We start from the raw sequence: 14696 nt of genomic DNA, 5'->3' as shown, positions 1-14696 counted from the left end.
TGCATCCCAGGGTACTGAAAGAAATGGCTGAGGTAATAGCAGATGCGTTAGTAGTAATTTATCAAAATTCGCTGGACTCTGGGGTAGTGCCGGCTGACTGGAAAACAGCTACTGTTACGCCGCTGTTTAAAAAAGGAAGTAGACAAAAGGCGGGTAACTACAGGCCGGTTAGCTTAACGTCCGTAGTTGGGAAGATGCTAGAGTCCATTATTAAAGAGGAAATAACAGAGCACCTGAATAAGAATGGTTCGATCAAGCAGACGCAGCATGGATTCATGAAGGGAAAGTCGTGTTTGAGGAATCTACTGGACTTTTATGAAGATGTCACTAGTGCGGTTGACAGAGGGGAACCGGTGGATGTGGTGTTTTTAGATTTCCAGAAGGCGTTCGATAAGGTGCCTCACAAAAGGTTGCTGCAGAAGATTGGGGTACACGGAGTTAGGAGTAAGGTGTTGGCGTGGATTGGGGATTGGCTATCTAACAGGAAGCAGAGAGTTGGGATAAATGGGTGCTTTTCTGGTTGGCAGTTGGTGACCAGTGGCGTGCCGCAGGGATCGGTGCTGGGGCCTCAATTGTTTACCATTTACATAGATGATCTGGAGGAGGGGACTGAATGTAGGGTATTCAAGTTTGCTGATGACACAAAGGTGAGTGGGAAAGCGAATTGCGTGGAGGACGCGGAAAGTCTGCAGAGAGATTTGGATAGGCTGAGCGAGTGGGCGAGGATCTGGCAGATGGAATATAACGTTAGCAAATGTGAGGTTATCCACTTTGGAAGAAATAATAGTAAATTGGAATATTATTTAAATGGAGAAAAATTACATCGTGCGACTGTGCAGAGGGACCTGGGGGTCCTTGTGCACGAATCGCAAAAACTCAGTCTGCAGGTGCAGCAGGTGATCAAGAAGGCGAATGGAATGTTGGCCTTTATCGCGAGGGGGATAGAATATAAAAGCAGGGAGGTCTTGCTGCAACTGTACAAGGCACTGGTGAGGCCGCAACTGGAGTACTGTGTGCAGTTTTGGTCCCCTTATTTGCGAAAGGATATATTGGCCTTGGAGGGAGTGCAGAGAAGGTTCACCAGGTTGATACCGGAGATGAGGGGTGTAGCTTATGAGGAGAGATTAAACAGATTGGGTCTGTACTCGTTGGAGTTTAGAAGGATGAGGGGTGATCTTATAGAGACATATAAGATAATGAAGGGGCTGGATAGGGTAGAGGTGGAGAGATTCTTTCCACTTAGAAGGGAAACCAGAACTAGAGGGCACAGCCTCAAAATAAGGGGGGGCCGGTTCAGAACAGAGTTGAGGGGGAACTTCTTCTCTCAGAGGGTAGTGAATCTCTGGAATTCTCTGCCCATTGAAGTGGTGGAGGCTTCCTCGTTGAATATGTTTAAATCACGGGTAGATAGTTTTCTGATCGATAAGGGAATTAGGGGATATGGGGAGCAGGCGGGTAAGTGGAACTGATTCGCTTCAGATCAGCCATGATCTTGTTGAATGGTGGGGCAGGCTCGAAGGGCCAGATGGCCTACTCCTGCTCCTATTTCTTATGTTCTTATGTATTCAAAAGCTAAATCTAGATTCTTAAGGTAAAATTCTTACTAAAGTCAACATGCAGTATATTGTTCTGGAGATTTGTTCTATGATTTGATGTGATTTATTATTGTCACATGTATTAGTATACAGTGAAAAGTATTGTTTCTTGCTATACAAAGCATTACTGTACATAGGGAAGGAAAGGAGTGCAGAATGTAATGTTTACAGTCGTAGCTAGTGTGTAGAGAAAGATCAACTTAATACGAGGTAGGTCCATTCAAATGTCTGGCAGCAGGGAAGAAGCCTCCTCAGACTTTTGTATATTTTTCCCGACGGAAGAAGGCGGAAGAGAGAATGTCCGAGGTGCATGGAGTCCTTGATTATGCTGGCTGCTTTTCCGAGGCAGCGCGAAGAGCAGACAGAGTCAATGGATGGGGGGCTGGTTTGAGTGATGGATTGGGCTTCATTCACGTTTGTAGTTTCTTGCGGCCTTGGACAGAGCAGGAACCATACCAAGCTGTGATACAACCAGAAAGAATGCTTTCTATGGTGCATCTGTAGAAGTTAGTGAGAGTCGTAACGGACATACCAAATTTCCTTATGATCAATCACTTCCTATTTTGGCTTCTCATTTTGCTACATGTAAATGTTTACTCATTAATTGGCAGCAATAAACTGTCAGTTCAATCTTCCTTGGAATTGGCATTAAATTCCTCTTGTTTCTGTTCCTGCTTAAACACTGATGAAATGTGTCCAAGTTTGATTTGGTTCTGAGCAAATCAGATGTTTCACCATAGCCCAAAATTTCTGTTGTTGTGCCATTAGGCTAGGCTGCACATGAGCTCCTGCTCCTATATCATATGAAGTTCAGGACCCAGCAGTGTGAGGAAAGAGTGGCGTAGTGGTGTAAGAAGTGCTGGCATAGTGATGTAGGGAACTGTGGCATAATTGTAATGTTACTGGAGTGGTAATCCAGAAGCCTGGACTGATGCTCCGGAGACACTAATTCAGATCCCACCACAGCAGCTGATGGAATTTAACCTCAATTCATTAACAAATTTGGAACAAAATGTTAGTCCCGGTAATGGTGACCATGAAACTGCCGAATTTTCATAAAAGCCCATCTGGTTCACTAATAACTTTTGAAGGAAGGAAATATGCTGTTTTTTTTAGAGTCTGACTTGCATGTGACTCCAGACCTACAGCAATGTGATTGACACTTAACTGCCTTCTGAAGTGGCCATTTAGTTATATCAAAGCACTACTGAAAAGTTGAAAAGGAATAAAACTTGACAGGCGATCTGGCATTGACCTAGGCAATGGGAAACAACAGACCTGTCCTGTCAAACCTACAAAGTCATCCTCGCTAACATCTGAGAACTTAAAATTGTGAATTTGTCTTATAGGCCAGTCTAGCAAAAATTCAACATAAACGGTATACAATGTAATTTTGGTAATACACAATTGCAACAGCCACTCATAGTCATGTTCACCGAATCAGAACTTACAGCTGATGTCCCAGCCTTCTCCATTACCACCCCTGTATAAATCCTGTCCTACCAGCAGAAAAGCTAGACAACGTGCCTAAATGACTATCGTCTGCTGGCTCTGACATCCGTCATTATGAAATGCTTTGAAAGGTTAATTCCGGCCTCCCAGATGCCTGGATCGACTACAGTTCACCTACCGCCGCAGCAGGGCCACAGCAGACGCCATCTCCCTGACCCTGCACACTACTCTGGATCACCTAGATAACAAAAACACCGATGTCAAACTCCTATTTATCGACTACAGCTCCGCCTTCAACACCATTATTTCTACGAAACTCATCTCCAAATTCCGTGGCCTGGGGCTCGGCTACTCCCTCTGCAATTGGATCCTAGACTTCCTAACCCACAGACTGCAGTCAGTAAGGATAGGCAACACTTCCTCCACGATCATCCTCAACACAAGGCTATGTCCTCAGCTCTCAGCTATACTCCTTATACACCTATGACCGTGTGGCCAAATCCCTCTCCAACTCAATTTTCAAGTTTGCTGATGACACCACCATAGTGGTCGGATCTTAAATAATGATGAGATGGAGAACAGGAAAGAGATAGAGAATCTGGTGAACTGGTGCGACGACAATAATCTCTCCCTCAATGTCAACAAAGCGAAGGAGATAGTCATCGACTTCAGGAAGCATAGTGGAGGACATGCCCCTGTCTGCATCAATAGGGACGAAGTAGAAAGGGTCGAGAGCTTCACGTTTTTAGGTGTTCAGATCACCAACAACCTGGTCCTGGGCCCTCCATGCTGACACTACAGTGAAGAAAGCCCACCGACGTCTCTACTTTATCAGAAGACTAAGGAAATTTGGCATGTCAGCTACAACTCTTCACCAACTTTTACAGATCACCATAAAAAGCATTATTTTAGGTTGCATCACAGCTTGGTATGGCTCCTGCTCTGTCCAAGACCGCAAGAAACTACAAAGGGTCGTGAACAAAGCTCAGTCCATCACTCAAACCAGCCTCCCACCCATAGACTCCGTCTACACTTCCCGCTGCCTCAGAAAAGCAACCAGCATAATTAAGGACCCCACGCACCCCGGACAAACTATCTTCCACCTCCTTCTGTCGGGAAAAAGATACAAAAGTCTGAGGACACATTCCAACCGACTCAAGAACAGCTTCTTCCCTGCTGTCAACAGACTTTTGAATGGACCTACCTCACATTAAGTTGATCTTTCTCTACACCCTAGCTATGACTGTAACACTACAATCTGCTCCCTCTCCTTTCCTTCTCTATGTCCGGTATATATATTGATACTTCAGCAATTTGCACACACTTGTGGAGCTCTTTGATAGAAGGTAAACTTCCCAAGGCAATTTACCAGGTGAGGAAAATGGATTTAGACACTGAGCAGAAAATGAGAGGAGTTGGGTAAGGTGGCATCAAACACAGAATTTCAGGAGCCTTTAGAAAGTGGCAAGAAGTATAACTGGCCTAAGAGGTTTTACGAAGAGAATTTCAGGGAGCAGGAGCATGAGGGCTGAAGGATTTCCTGATTTTGGGGGGGGGGGGGGGGGGGGGGTGAAGGATGGCGATGAATGTGATGGTGATAAATGTGGAGATGAGGTAGGTATGGAGACGGGTGCTATTTCAGAGGTGCAATAGGCATTCTTGGTGACAGACCTTATGTGGAGTTTCTCAGTTATGCAGTACATTCAAATCTGCCTGGACAAGTTTAGCCTAAGCAGAGAGTGGGAAGCAGATTGAACAGGACCGATGAGTAAAATTCCTGATGAAAACCAGTCTTGCTACTTCCCAGTTCTTGTTGTTTCCCATCTCGGTCTTTGCTCTTCTCAGCTTTTGTGCTGTTAAAAATGAATAATAAGGAAACGTTGTGCACTGAATTACATATTCAATTATTCAAAATCAAATGTGTGTAATTTAAGGATTTTTTTCTTCAGCTGTCCACACAGGGTGATGCCAGTCAAGTGATTGGACCACTGACAGAGGGACAGAGGAGGAATGTAGCAGTGGTGAATTCACTGTACAAATTTTATCAATCAATGTTGAAGGTAGGGTTTGGCATTTATTGCTGAGAATGGAACTTCTATTAATTTGTAACAATTCTAATTGCTTTGAACAAATATGAAAAAAGTGAAGAATGTAGAAAAAAAAATCATTTTGTAATGCCTGGCATATTGTGAAACCTGTAGATTAGATTTTGGTATATAATTAACATTTTCCAGCTTCTATATTGAGTAATATTTTCATTTTCCCCCCTTATTATCAAGAAATGAAGACATAGAATTTAGCCAAAGGGACTGAATTTTCTTCTGGAGCAGTTTTGATGTAGAGTTTCACCAGGTTGGGATTTCCATCTACTGGCATAATCCAACCTCGTTTCCTGGTCAAAATTGTTTAAAAATGCAGGATATGCTCTCAATGGTGTTGTTACAAAGAGCGGGCCTCTCTGCTGCTAAGGACTGAAGTGCAAATGTAATGGAAGATCCCTCATTGAAGGGATCATAAACGCACAAGATTCATCTGTGCTTTTAATCTGTGTGCCCTGGGATCCTCCTAGATATGATGGCAGAAAACATGGAAAGATGGCCACTACCAGACTCCCTCTCCCAGAAGAGGGCCCCTTATAGATGCCCCTCCTATTCTCTCAGTAATTGAGGTTGACAGTATTTCAAACAGGAGGCAAGGAATTTAGTTTAACTGGTCTTGCTGCTGTTTAAATATGGCAGGGCTGTTGAGGGCTGGTCAGTGTTCCCTGCTTTGGGGTGGGGTTGGTGTGATGGGTAAGAGTGTGAAACATATCTTGGTAGCGCTTCGGAGGGGGAGTTTGGCATTTGGCCTCAATTCATTCCTTCATTCTGACACTTGTATCAACCTGATTTGTGACAGCCCACCCAAAATTCTGCTTCAAACTGGAAAGCAACAAACCAGTGCTTATATGATCAGTTATTTTTTTTCTCATTCATTTATCCACCGTAAATGACACTAGCATCAAATGGAAAGAAGATAATAGTATCAAACTCCCTTCGTGATAGTCTTGAGACTTATGATCTTGTCTCCCTCCTTCGCTAGGTAATTATTGTGGCCTCAGTCAGTCAAAACATTATCCTAATTGATCATTGATGGCATATTTGGAATATTTGGGGCCCCTTTGGGCATTCCATCTTTTAAAAAAAATACATTAGATCAGGTTCAGAGTAAAGTTACAAGGTTGATTGGGGAACTTGTTCTATGTGGTGAAGAGGCACAAAACTGGACTTACTTTCATTATTGAAAAGGGGATTGAGAAGAGATACATGTTTAAGTAAATGTTCTAACTACCATGAGTTTGACGTATTGTTTACTTTTCCAGGTCCTGTCTACCTTGAGCTCCTTACCGTCAGCAGCTGAACAAACGATTAGAACAGCCCTGGAGGTAAATTACAGACCGCTTCAGCTGTATTATTGTGTCTTTTGTATTCATGCAAGTGAACTGAAGGAATGCAGCATTACATTTTCAGTTCTTGCTTCTTTGGGTCTTTTTGTTTGAATTAAAAAATAACATCTGAAATTGACATTTGCATTATCAGAATCTCAATAACATGGTTTATATGGGTTTCTGCCCATCTTCCACCAAGGGTACACTGGCCAATTGGAAGAGCCACCAAGGAAATTCCTAATGGAAGTGTCATTGTCAGCCCCCCTAAAGTGAGGCATGACATGGTCAGTTGCAGAGTACATTGCATCTATCCGGCTCAGTAACGTATCTTGATCACCACCCTCAGAAATACACCTCTGGTCTGTCATAGTATGAAACTTCACAAGAGGCCATCATGCTTGTGTGAGCTCCATGAAAGAGCTAACTTATCAATCTCATTCCACTGCTCTTTCCTTGTAGCTCTCGAAGTGATTCTCTTTCGGCACAGTGGTTAGCACTGCTGCCTCACAGCGCCAGTGACTTGGGTTCGATTCCTGGTTTGGGTCACTGTCTGTGCAGAGTCTGCGTGTTCTCCCGGTGTTTGCATGGGTTTCTTCCGGGTGCTCTGGTTTCCTCCCACAATCCGAAAGACATGCTGGTTAGGTGCACTGGCCATGCTAAATTCTCCCTCAGTGTACCCGGTGACTAGGGGATATTCACAGTAATTGCAGTGTTAATGTAAGCCTACTTGTGACACTAATAAATAATCTTTAAATTTTAAAAACCTTTGAGCATTTATCCAATTCCTTTTTGAAAGTTACTGTCGAATCTGATTCTACCATCCTTTCAGGTAGTGCATTTCAGATAATCATATTCACTGCTTTAACAAACCCTAATGTCACTTGTTATTTACTCTATCAAAACCATTCATGTCTTTGAATTCCTCTGTAACATCTCTTAATCTATCTTAAGGAGAACAACCCAACCTTCTCCAGTTTCTCTGCATAACTTAAGTCCTTCATTCATTCTGCTATTTGAGTAAGTCTATTCTGAATTCCTCCAGGATCTTGAAATCCTTCCTAAGTTGTGGTACTCAGAATTGAACACAATATTCCAGCTGTGGCCTAAGCAGTGTTTTCTATAAATTTAATATAACTGCCTGGTTTTTGTCCTGTACGATTCTATTAATAGGGCCTAGGAGCCCGTGTGCTTTTTAACAGTTTTCTCAATTTGCCCTGCCACCTTCAAATATTTGTGTGCAAACACGCCCAGGTCTCTATTCCCACACCTCCCAGTAACATTGTTCCATTTAGTTTATATTTCCTCTCCTCATTCTTCATACCAAAATATATTATCACTTCACACATCTGTATGTTAAATTTCAGCTGCCACGTTTCACCAGTCTTGTAGTCTTTCGAAGTCTATTCCGGTTATCCGTATGGGTAACTACGTTTTGGAGTTTCATGCCATCTGCAAAATTTTAAATATACCTTTAAGTCATTAATGCATTCTAAAAGAGTAGTGGCCCCAATATTGATCCTGGGGAAACACCTCTGAATACTTCCATCCAGTCTGAAAAACAACTGTTCACCACCACCTGCTTTCTGTCCCTTAGTCAATTTAGTATTCATGCTGCCAAATCCCTTTATCCCATGGGCTTTAGATTTGCTCACAAATCTATTATGTGGCACTTTTATCACATGCTTTTAAAAGTTCAATTGTACAGTAAGTCCTTGCTTACATGGAGTTTCACTTTAACTTCATTAAGAGTGCCAGTATATCCATCCAATCAGTTTCACTTTAGCATTGTTTGCCACAGACTTCATCACATCTTTGGCCTGTCAGCTGATTTGATCTTCTCTGCAGTGAGTCCATCCTCACTTAGTCCCACATTCTCTTCTTCCTGGCCTTGCCGCACCCCCCCCACCTTTGCCTCACCTTCCCCCACCTTTGCCTCGCCCGCCCCCTGCACATTGCCATCTGCCGCCTTCCAACTTTCTCTGTGTCTTAACCCCACCTGCCAACTACTCCGGTGCTTTTTTCCTTGCCTGGGTCCTGGGATTTTGTACTTCAGTGGTTCTGACTCCTGCTCCTGAGTTTGAAGTCCTTGGCTCCATCTCGTGGTTGAAGTTGGTCAGTGCAGGTCGCTGGTCAATCTAAAAGTACTGTGCACTGAGGTGACTACAGGTACAGTGATTTAAAAAAATAATAATTTAATCTTTATTTTGTATTTCTTTTATATTTAGTGATGTATTTTGGTTTGTGAAGTATTTCAGCTAGGAATGCATGGTCCTGCACACGTATGGTACAGTATTTCAACTTGTACATTGTTTTTTTCTCTAGGTGAGAAATGTCCGAAGGAATATAACTTTGGTTTAACATTTATTCCTATAGGAACCCATGATTCACTTAAAATTGTTTCGCTTAGTCATGATTTTCAGGAGCACACCTGCGACTTTAAGTGAGGACTTACTGTAAATGCCCACACTGCCCTCATCAACCCTAATCAAGCTAGTTAAACTGTTTTCCTTCAATAAATTCATGTTGATTTTCATTTATTAGTTCATACTTTTCCAAATGCCAATTAATTTTTACCTGGATTATTGTGTCTAAAATTTCTGATGCCTGTTAGTTTCTTTTTCTAACAGGTATATTCATCCAGACCTTTTGCAACCACTGTATCAATATGAATTTTTTCACGCCTGGCCTAAGCGTCACCTTTATGGAATCTCTTGATAAACCTGCCATTTTGCACCTATTTGTGCTGAACTGTATGCAGTTTTATGCTACTGGAAAGATTTGTTAAGATTGCCCAAATTGTTTTAAATATTTTTCAATGCCAAATTGAAGACAATATACTTACCAAGTTTAAAAGCTGCTTAACATGTTGTTGACTACACACATCAATTTTAAATCTTTATTTCACTTCTTCAGACAATTCAAGCTCTCATGGGAAATGCAGTACAGCCATTACTGAACTCGGTAGAAGACTCCATTGAGGCCATTATTATTACGATGCATCTAGAAGACTTTTCAGGGTAATTATTAGACAGAATTATTGAAGAACATTCTGAAGAGGGAGGGTAAACAGCCCGAGGTCGTTGTACACATTGGTACAAATGACATAGGTAGAAAAAGGATGGCGTCCTGTGGAATGAGTATAGGGAGTTAGGTGAGAAGTTAAAAATCAGGACTTCAAGGGTAGTGATCTCCAGATTACTCCCAGTGCCATGTGCCAGTCAGGACAGAAATAGAAAGATAGGCCAGATGAATGTGTGGCTGAGGAGCTGGTGCAGGGGCAAGGATCTGGGTTCTTGGATCTTTGGGATCTCTTCTGGGGTAGAAGTGACCTGTAGCCAGAAGCACAGTAAAGGAATAGAAAAGACTTCTGGTTTAAACTGCATATATTTCAATGCACAAGCTCAATGTGTATTCGCTGTGGGGACTGGGATATTATCACCATACCAGAAACATGGCTGAGAGAAGGGCAGGACTGGCAGCTCAATGTTCAAGGATACAGATGCTACAGGTGTAATAGAGGCTCAGGTAAGCAAGGAGGCGGAGTTGTCTTTTTGATGAGGGAGGGCATAGCAACAGTCCTTAGAGGATATTTTTGGGGGTTCATCAAATGAGGCCATATGGAAAGAGCTTAAAACAAGAAAGGGATGGTCACTCTGATGTAACTGCATTATAGATCCCCAATAGTCAGCGGAAACTAGGTCAATGGGTACCCGCATTGGAAAATCACTTTGGCACGCTCATCACTGTGATTCTCAAAAAGCCCAAATTCAATGAAGTCAACCCTCACTTTAGGGTTGAAGATGTTTAAAAAGTTAAATTAAAATGTAATTTTGGGGACATTACGCAGCATCTAGCAGATGTTGATTGGGTGAGTCTGTATGAACGGAAAGGAACGACTGGCAAACAGGAGGCTTTTAAAAGTGTGATATCAAGAGTTCAGGGGTAATGTGTTCCTGTTAGGGTGAAGGGATCCCTGGCTGACGAGGGATATTGAGGCTCTGGTCAGCAAAAAGAAGGAAGCATACATTGGGTTTAGGCAATCAGGGACAAGTGAATCCCTCAATGACCATAAAAAGTGTAAGACTACATTTAAGAGGGAAATCAGGAGGGCAAAAAGAGGAATCTGGCAGGTAAGGTTAAAGAAAATCCCAAGAAGTTCTATAACTATATTAAGAGTAAAAAGGTGCCTTGGAAGAGAATAGGTCCCTTAAAAGTCAGCATGACTGTCTCTGTGTGGAGCCACAGGAGATGGGTGAGATTTTAAAGAGTATTCTCCTTGCTGTTTACTGAGGAGAAAATCATGGCTGCTAAAGAAATAAGGGAAGCAAGTGGTGACGTCTTGGACCACATGCATATACTAGGGAGAAGGTATTTGCAGCCTTAAAGCACATTAAGGTGGATAAATTCCCTGGGCCTGTTCAAGTGCATCTTCAGATCTTGTGGGAGGCTAGGGAAGAAATTGCAGAGGCATTTGCAGAGATATTTGCTTCATCTCTTTCCACTGGTGAAGTTCCGAAAGACTGGGGATGGGGGGCTAATGATGTTTTATTGTTTAAGAAGGATAGCAAAGACAAACCAGGGAATTACAGGCTGTTGAGCCTGACATTGGTGGGTAGGTTACTGGAGGAGATTCTGAGGGACACGATCTACAAACATTTGGATAGTCAAGGTCTGATATGGGGTAGTCAGCACGACTTTGTGCGTGGCAAATCATGTCTGTCGAATCTTCCCAATTTTTCGAAGAGATAACCAAGAGAATGGATGAAGGTAGAGCAGTAGATGTTGTCTATATGGACTTTAGCAAGGCCTTTGACAAGGTCCCGCATGGCAGGCTAGTCTGGAAAGTTAGGTCACATGGGATCCAGGGAGAGCTAGCTAATTTGATTCAAAATTGGATTGATGGGAGTTAACAGAAGGTACTGGTCAAAGGTTGTTTCTCGGATTGGAGGCCTGTGACTAGTGGTGTGCCTTGGGTCGGTGTTGGAACCCTTGTTAATTTTATAAATTATTTGGATGTGAATGTACAAGGCATGGTTAGTAAGTTAATGGATGATAAATTAGGAGGTATTGTGTATAGTGAAGAAGGTTATCAAAAATTACAGGGTGATCTTGATCAGTCATGGAAGTGCGTCAAGGATTGGCAAATGGATTTCAATACAGATAAGTGTAATAAGGTGTTGCATTTTGGAAAGTCAACTTCGGGTAGGACTTGTACAGTGAATGGTAGGGCCCTGGGGAGTGTTGAGAAATAGAGGGACCTAGGAGTACAAATACATAAGTTCATTGAAAGCAGCGTTACAGATAGACAGCGTGGTGAAGAAGATGTTTAGCACACTGGCCTTCATGAGTCAGGGCATTGAGTATCGGAGTTGGGACATTATGTTACAGTTGTATAAGTTGTTGGTGAGGCCACACTTGGAGTATTGTGTACAGTTTTGGTTACCCTGTTATAGGAAAGACATTGATAAACTGGAAAGATTGCAAAGAAGATTTACGAGGATGTTGCCTGGACTAGTGGGCCTGAGTTATAGAGAGACGTTGGCCAGGGTAGGATTTTATTCCTTGGATCATAGGCGAATGAGGGGGTGACCTTATTGAGGTGTATAAAATCATGAGGGACATGGATAAGATGAACGTACATAGTCTTTTTCCCAGGGAAAGGTAATTGAAAACTAGAGGGCGTAGGTTTAAGGTGAGAGGGGAAAGATTAAAAGAGACCTGACCGGCAACTTTTTCACTCAGAGGGTGGATGCATATATAGAATGAGCTGCCAGGGAAAGTGGCTGAGAAAGTTACAATAGCAACATTTAAAAAGTATTTGGATAAATGCATGAATAGAAAATGATTCAAGGGATACGGGTCAAATGTGGGCAATTGGGATTGGCTGGGAGGGCACCATGGTTGGGTCGAAGGGCTTGGTTTCCATGCTGTATTGCTGTATCACTGTAATAACACTTAATAGTGTACCTTCTCCACATGTACCACATCAGCTCAAGAAACTGGCTCACCGCTATCTTCTGAAGGAATTGGCAAGGCCAGCATTTATTGTCCATGGCACACATCCCATGAACAAACTGGGGGTCAAGGGAATAAAGTGCAGTAAATGGGGAAATGGTGTGTTTTAGCAATGGCAAGATGGAAGGGAGTGTCAGAAGATAAGAGGCCAAAACTGAGAAGGCAAACAATATCTGCATTCAGCTTTAGCTAAAGTGGGGATCTTAGTTGTAAAGCACTTTAGAATTTGGTAACTTCCATTAAATAGAAGAAAAAGAAAAATGTTACACTTTTTTGGGATAGAAGTAAGCTTGTCTGTTGTTTGACCTGGAAGAGTAGTTAGAATAATGATTTGATTTGTGTTCATTTCGACAGGTCTTCATCTGGGAAGCCAGAAGTCCCATGTTCTCTCTACATGAAAGAATTGCAAGGTTTTATATCACGTATCATGAGTGACTACTTTAAAAACTTTGAGTGCGTGGACTTCATCTATGACAACACAGAACATATTGCACAGAGAGCTATTCAACTATTTATCCGTAATGCAAGTCTACTGAGACCACTGGGTGAAGGAGGCAAAATGAGGTTGGCTGCAGATTTTGCACAAGTAAGAACTAATACCGGGTGTTATCTTTCTTCTTTGTCCTTGTTGATTTATATTTTCACATTCCACAATACAAATTGAGAATCATTACGAACAATGCAAAATTAAAAGTCACTACTTAACAGACACTATTGCTGAAGTAGGAAATGACTAAGCAAGAATTCCAAGAATACTTTGATAGAGTGAATCAGTGAAAATTAGTTCCTTCCTAAGCCAAAGATTAAATCAACTACCTCTCATTTGCCTGCTCTAAACTCATGGTATCTTACAAGTTGTTCATTTTAGAAAGAGTCAGAACTTTGTTTCTGAGAATTGATCAAGTTTATGTTGAGCTAGAGAATTTGTACGTTTGCCCCGTGTCTGTGTGAGTTTCCCAAGATGTGCAGGTTAGCTGGATTTGCCATGCTAAATTGCTCCTTAGTGTCCTAAGATGTGTAGGTTAAGGGGATTAGTGGGGTAAATCTGTGGGGGTATGGGGATAGGGTGGAAGGGCCTGGATAAAATGCTCTGTGGGAGAATTAGTGTAGACTTGTTGCACTGTAGGAATTCTATGATACTCACTGGAGTTTAGAAAATTTAGGAGATGAGCTCACTGAAACATACAAGATTCTGAAGGGGCTTGATGGTTTCTTATTATTCATTCATGGGATGTGAATGTCGCTAGCAAGGCCAGCATTTGTTGCTCATTCACTCGCTAAATTGGCTCCTCTGGCTGGTGAATCTAGAACACGGGACACAGCCTCAGGATAAAGAATTAATCATTTAATACTGAGATGAGGAACAACTTCTTCACTATAGATTGTAAATCTTTAGAATTTAGAGGGTTGTGGGTGGTCCATTGTTGAGTATATTTAAGGCTGAGATGGACAGACTTTTGTTCTCTCAGAGACTCTAGGGCTATAGGGAATGGATGGGAAGTGATATGACAGAAGATCAGCCTAAATAGTATTTAATTATGGAAGAGGCTTAAGAGGCCATGCAGTCTCCTGGTCTCCTGTGTTTATGAAGGTTAAGATTAGATAGATATATAGTTTAGAATTTTGAAATGTACTTACCTTACTCTTTTTGGTAATTTGTATATAAATGTATAGTACAGTGATATTTATCCTCAATTTTTATTTTTGCTGGCATGATGATGTGTTTTTTATATAGACATTAAATTCTATCATTTTCTAATTATCAGAGAATGACATATTTCTTATACTCTTCTACATTTGTAAGTTAATGTGCACAAACTTAATACTTGTGTTAAGAAGTTTCTATGTTTTATGTTTGTTATACAAATGTTAAATTTTCTGCTCAAGTTTATCAGATTCAAAGTAAATTGTATCCAATCCAGTCTTTTGAGAGAAAAAAGGAAGGTTACACTCCCCGATTTTTTTTTTGTACGTTCCAAAAGGAATAAGAAAACCTAGTTGAAAGTTTTAGTTTAATAATATGTTTTGTTTGAACTTACAGTATATCTTGCAATATTGCAGATGGAGTTAGCAGTGGCACCTCTTTGTCGAAGAGTGTCAGACCTTGGAAAATCCTACCGTTTACTGAGATCATTCAGGTCAGTCTTAATTCTGCTCAATAAAAGCAAATTACTGCGGATGCTGGAATCTGAAACCAAAAGAGAAAA

General features: G+C 41.7%; 1 protein-coding gene across 1 annotated transcript in view; it reads left to right on the top strand.

The window, feature by feature from the left end:
• The window catches only part of cog5 (component of oligomeric golgi complex 5), a 99914-nt gene that overhangs the window by 78598 nt on the left and 6620 nt on the right, over positions 1-14696 (top strand). The window contains exons 15-19 of the mRNA XM_078235486.1: positions 4997-5107; positions 6409-6471; positions 9388-9491; positions 12844-13075; positions 14551-14627. Coding sequence (XP_078091612.1) covers positions 4997-5107; positions 6409-6471; positions 9388-9491; positions 12844-13075; positions 14551-14627 — 587 coding nt within the window. The remainder of the gene's footprint in view (positions 1-4996; positions 5108-6408; positions 6472-9387; positions 9492-12843; positions 13076-14550; positions 14628-14696) is intronic.

Source organism: Mustelus asterias, chromosome 19, assembly GCF_964213995.1.
Source record: "Mustelus asterias chromosome 19, sMusAst1.hap1.1, whole genome shotgun sequence".
NCBI lineage: Eukaryota > Metazoa > Chordata > Chondrichthyes > Carcharhiniformes > Triakidae > Mustelus > Mustelus asterias.
The sequence above is the reverse complement of the archived record's forward strand: the minus strand, read 5'-3'. Positions and strand labels throughout refer to the sequence as shown.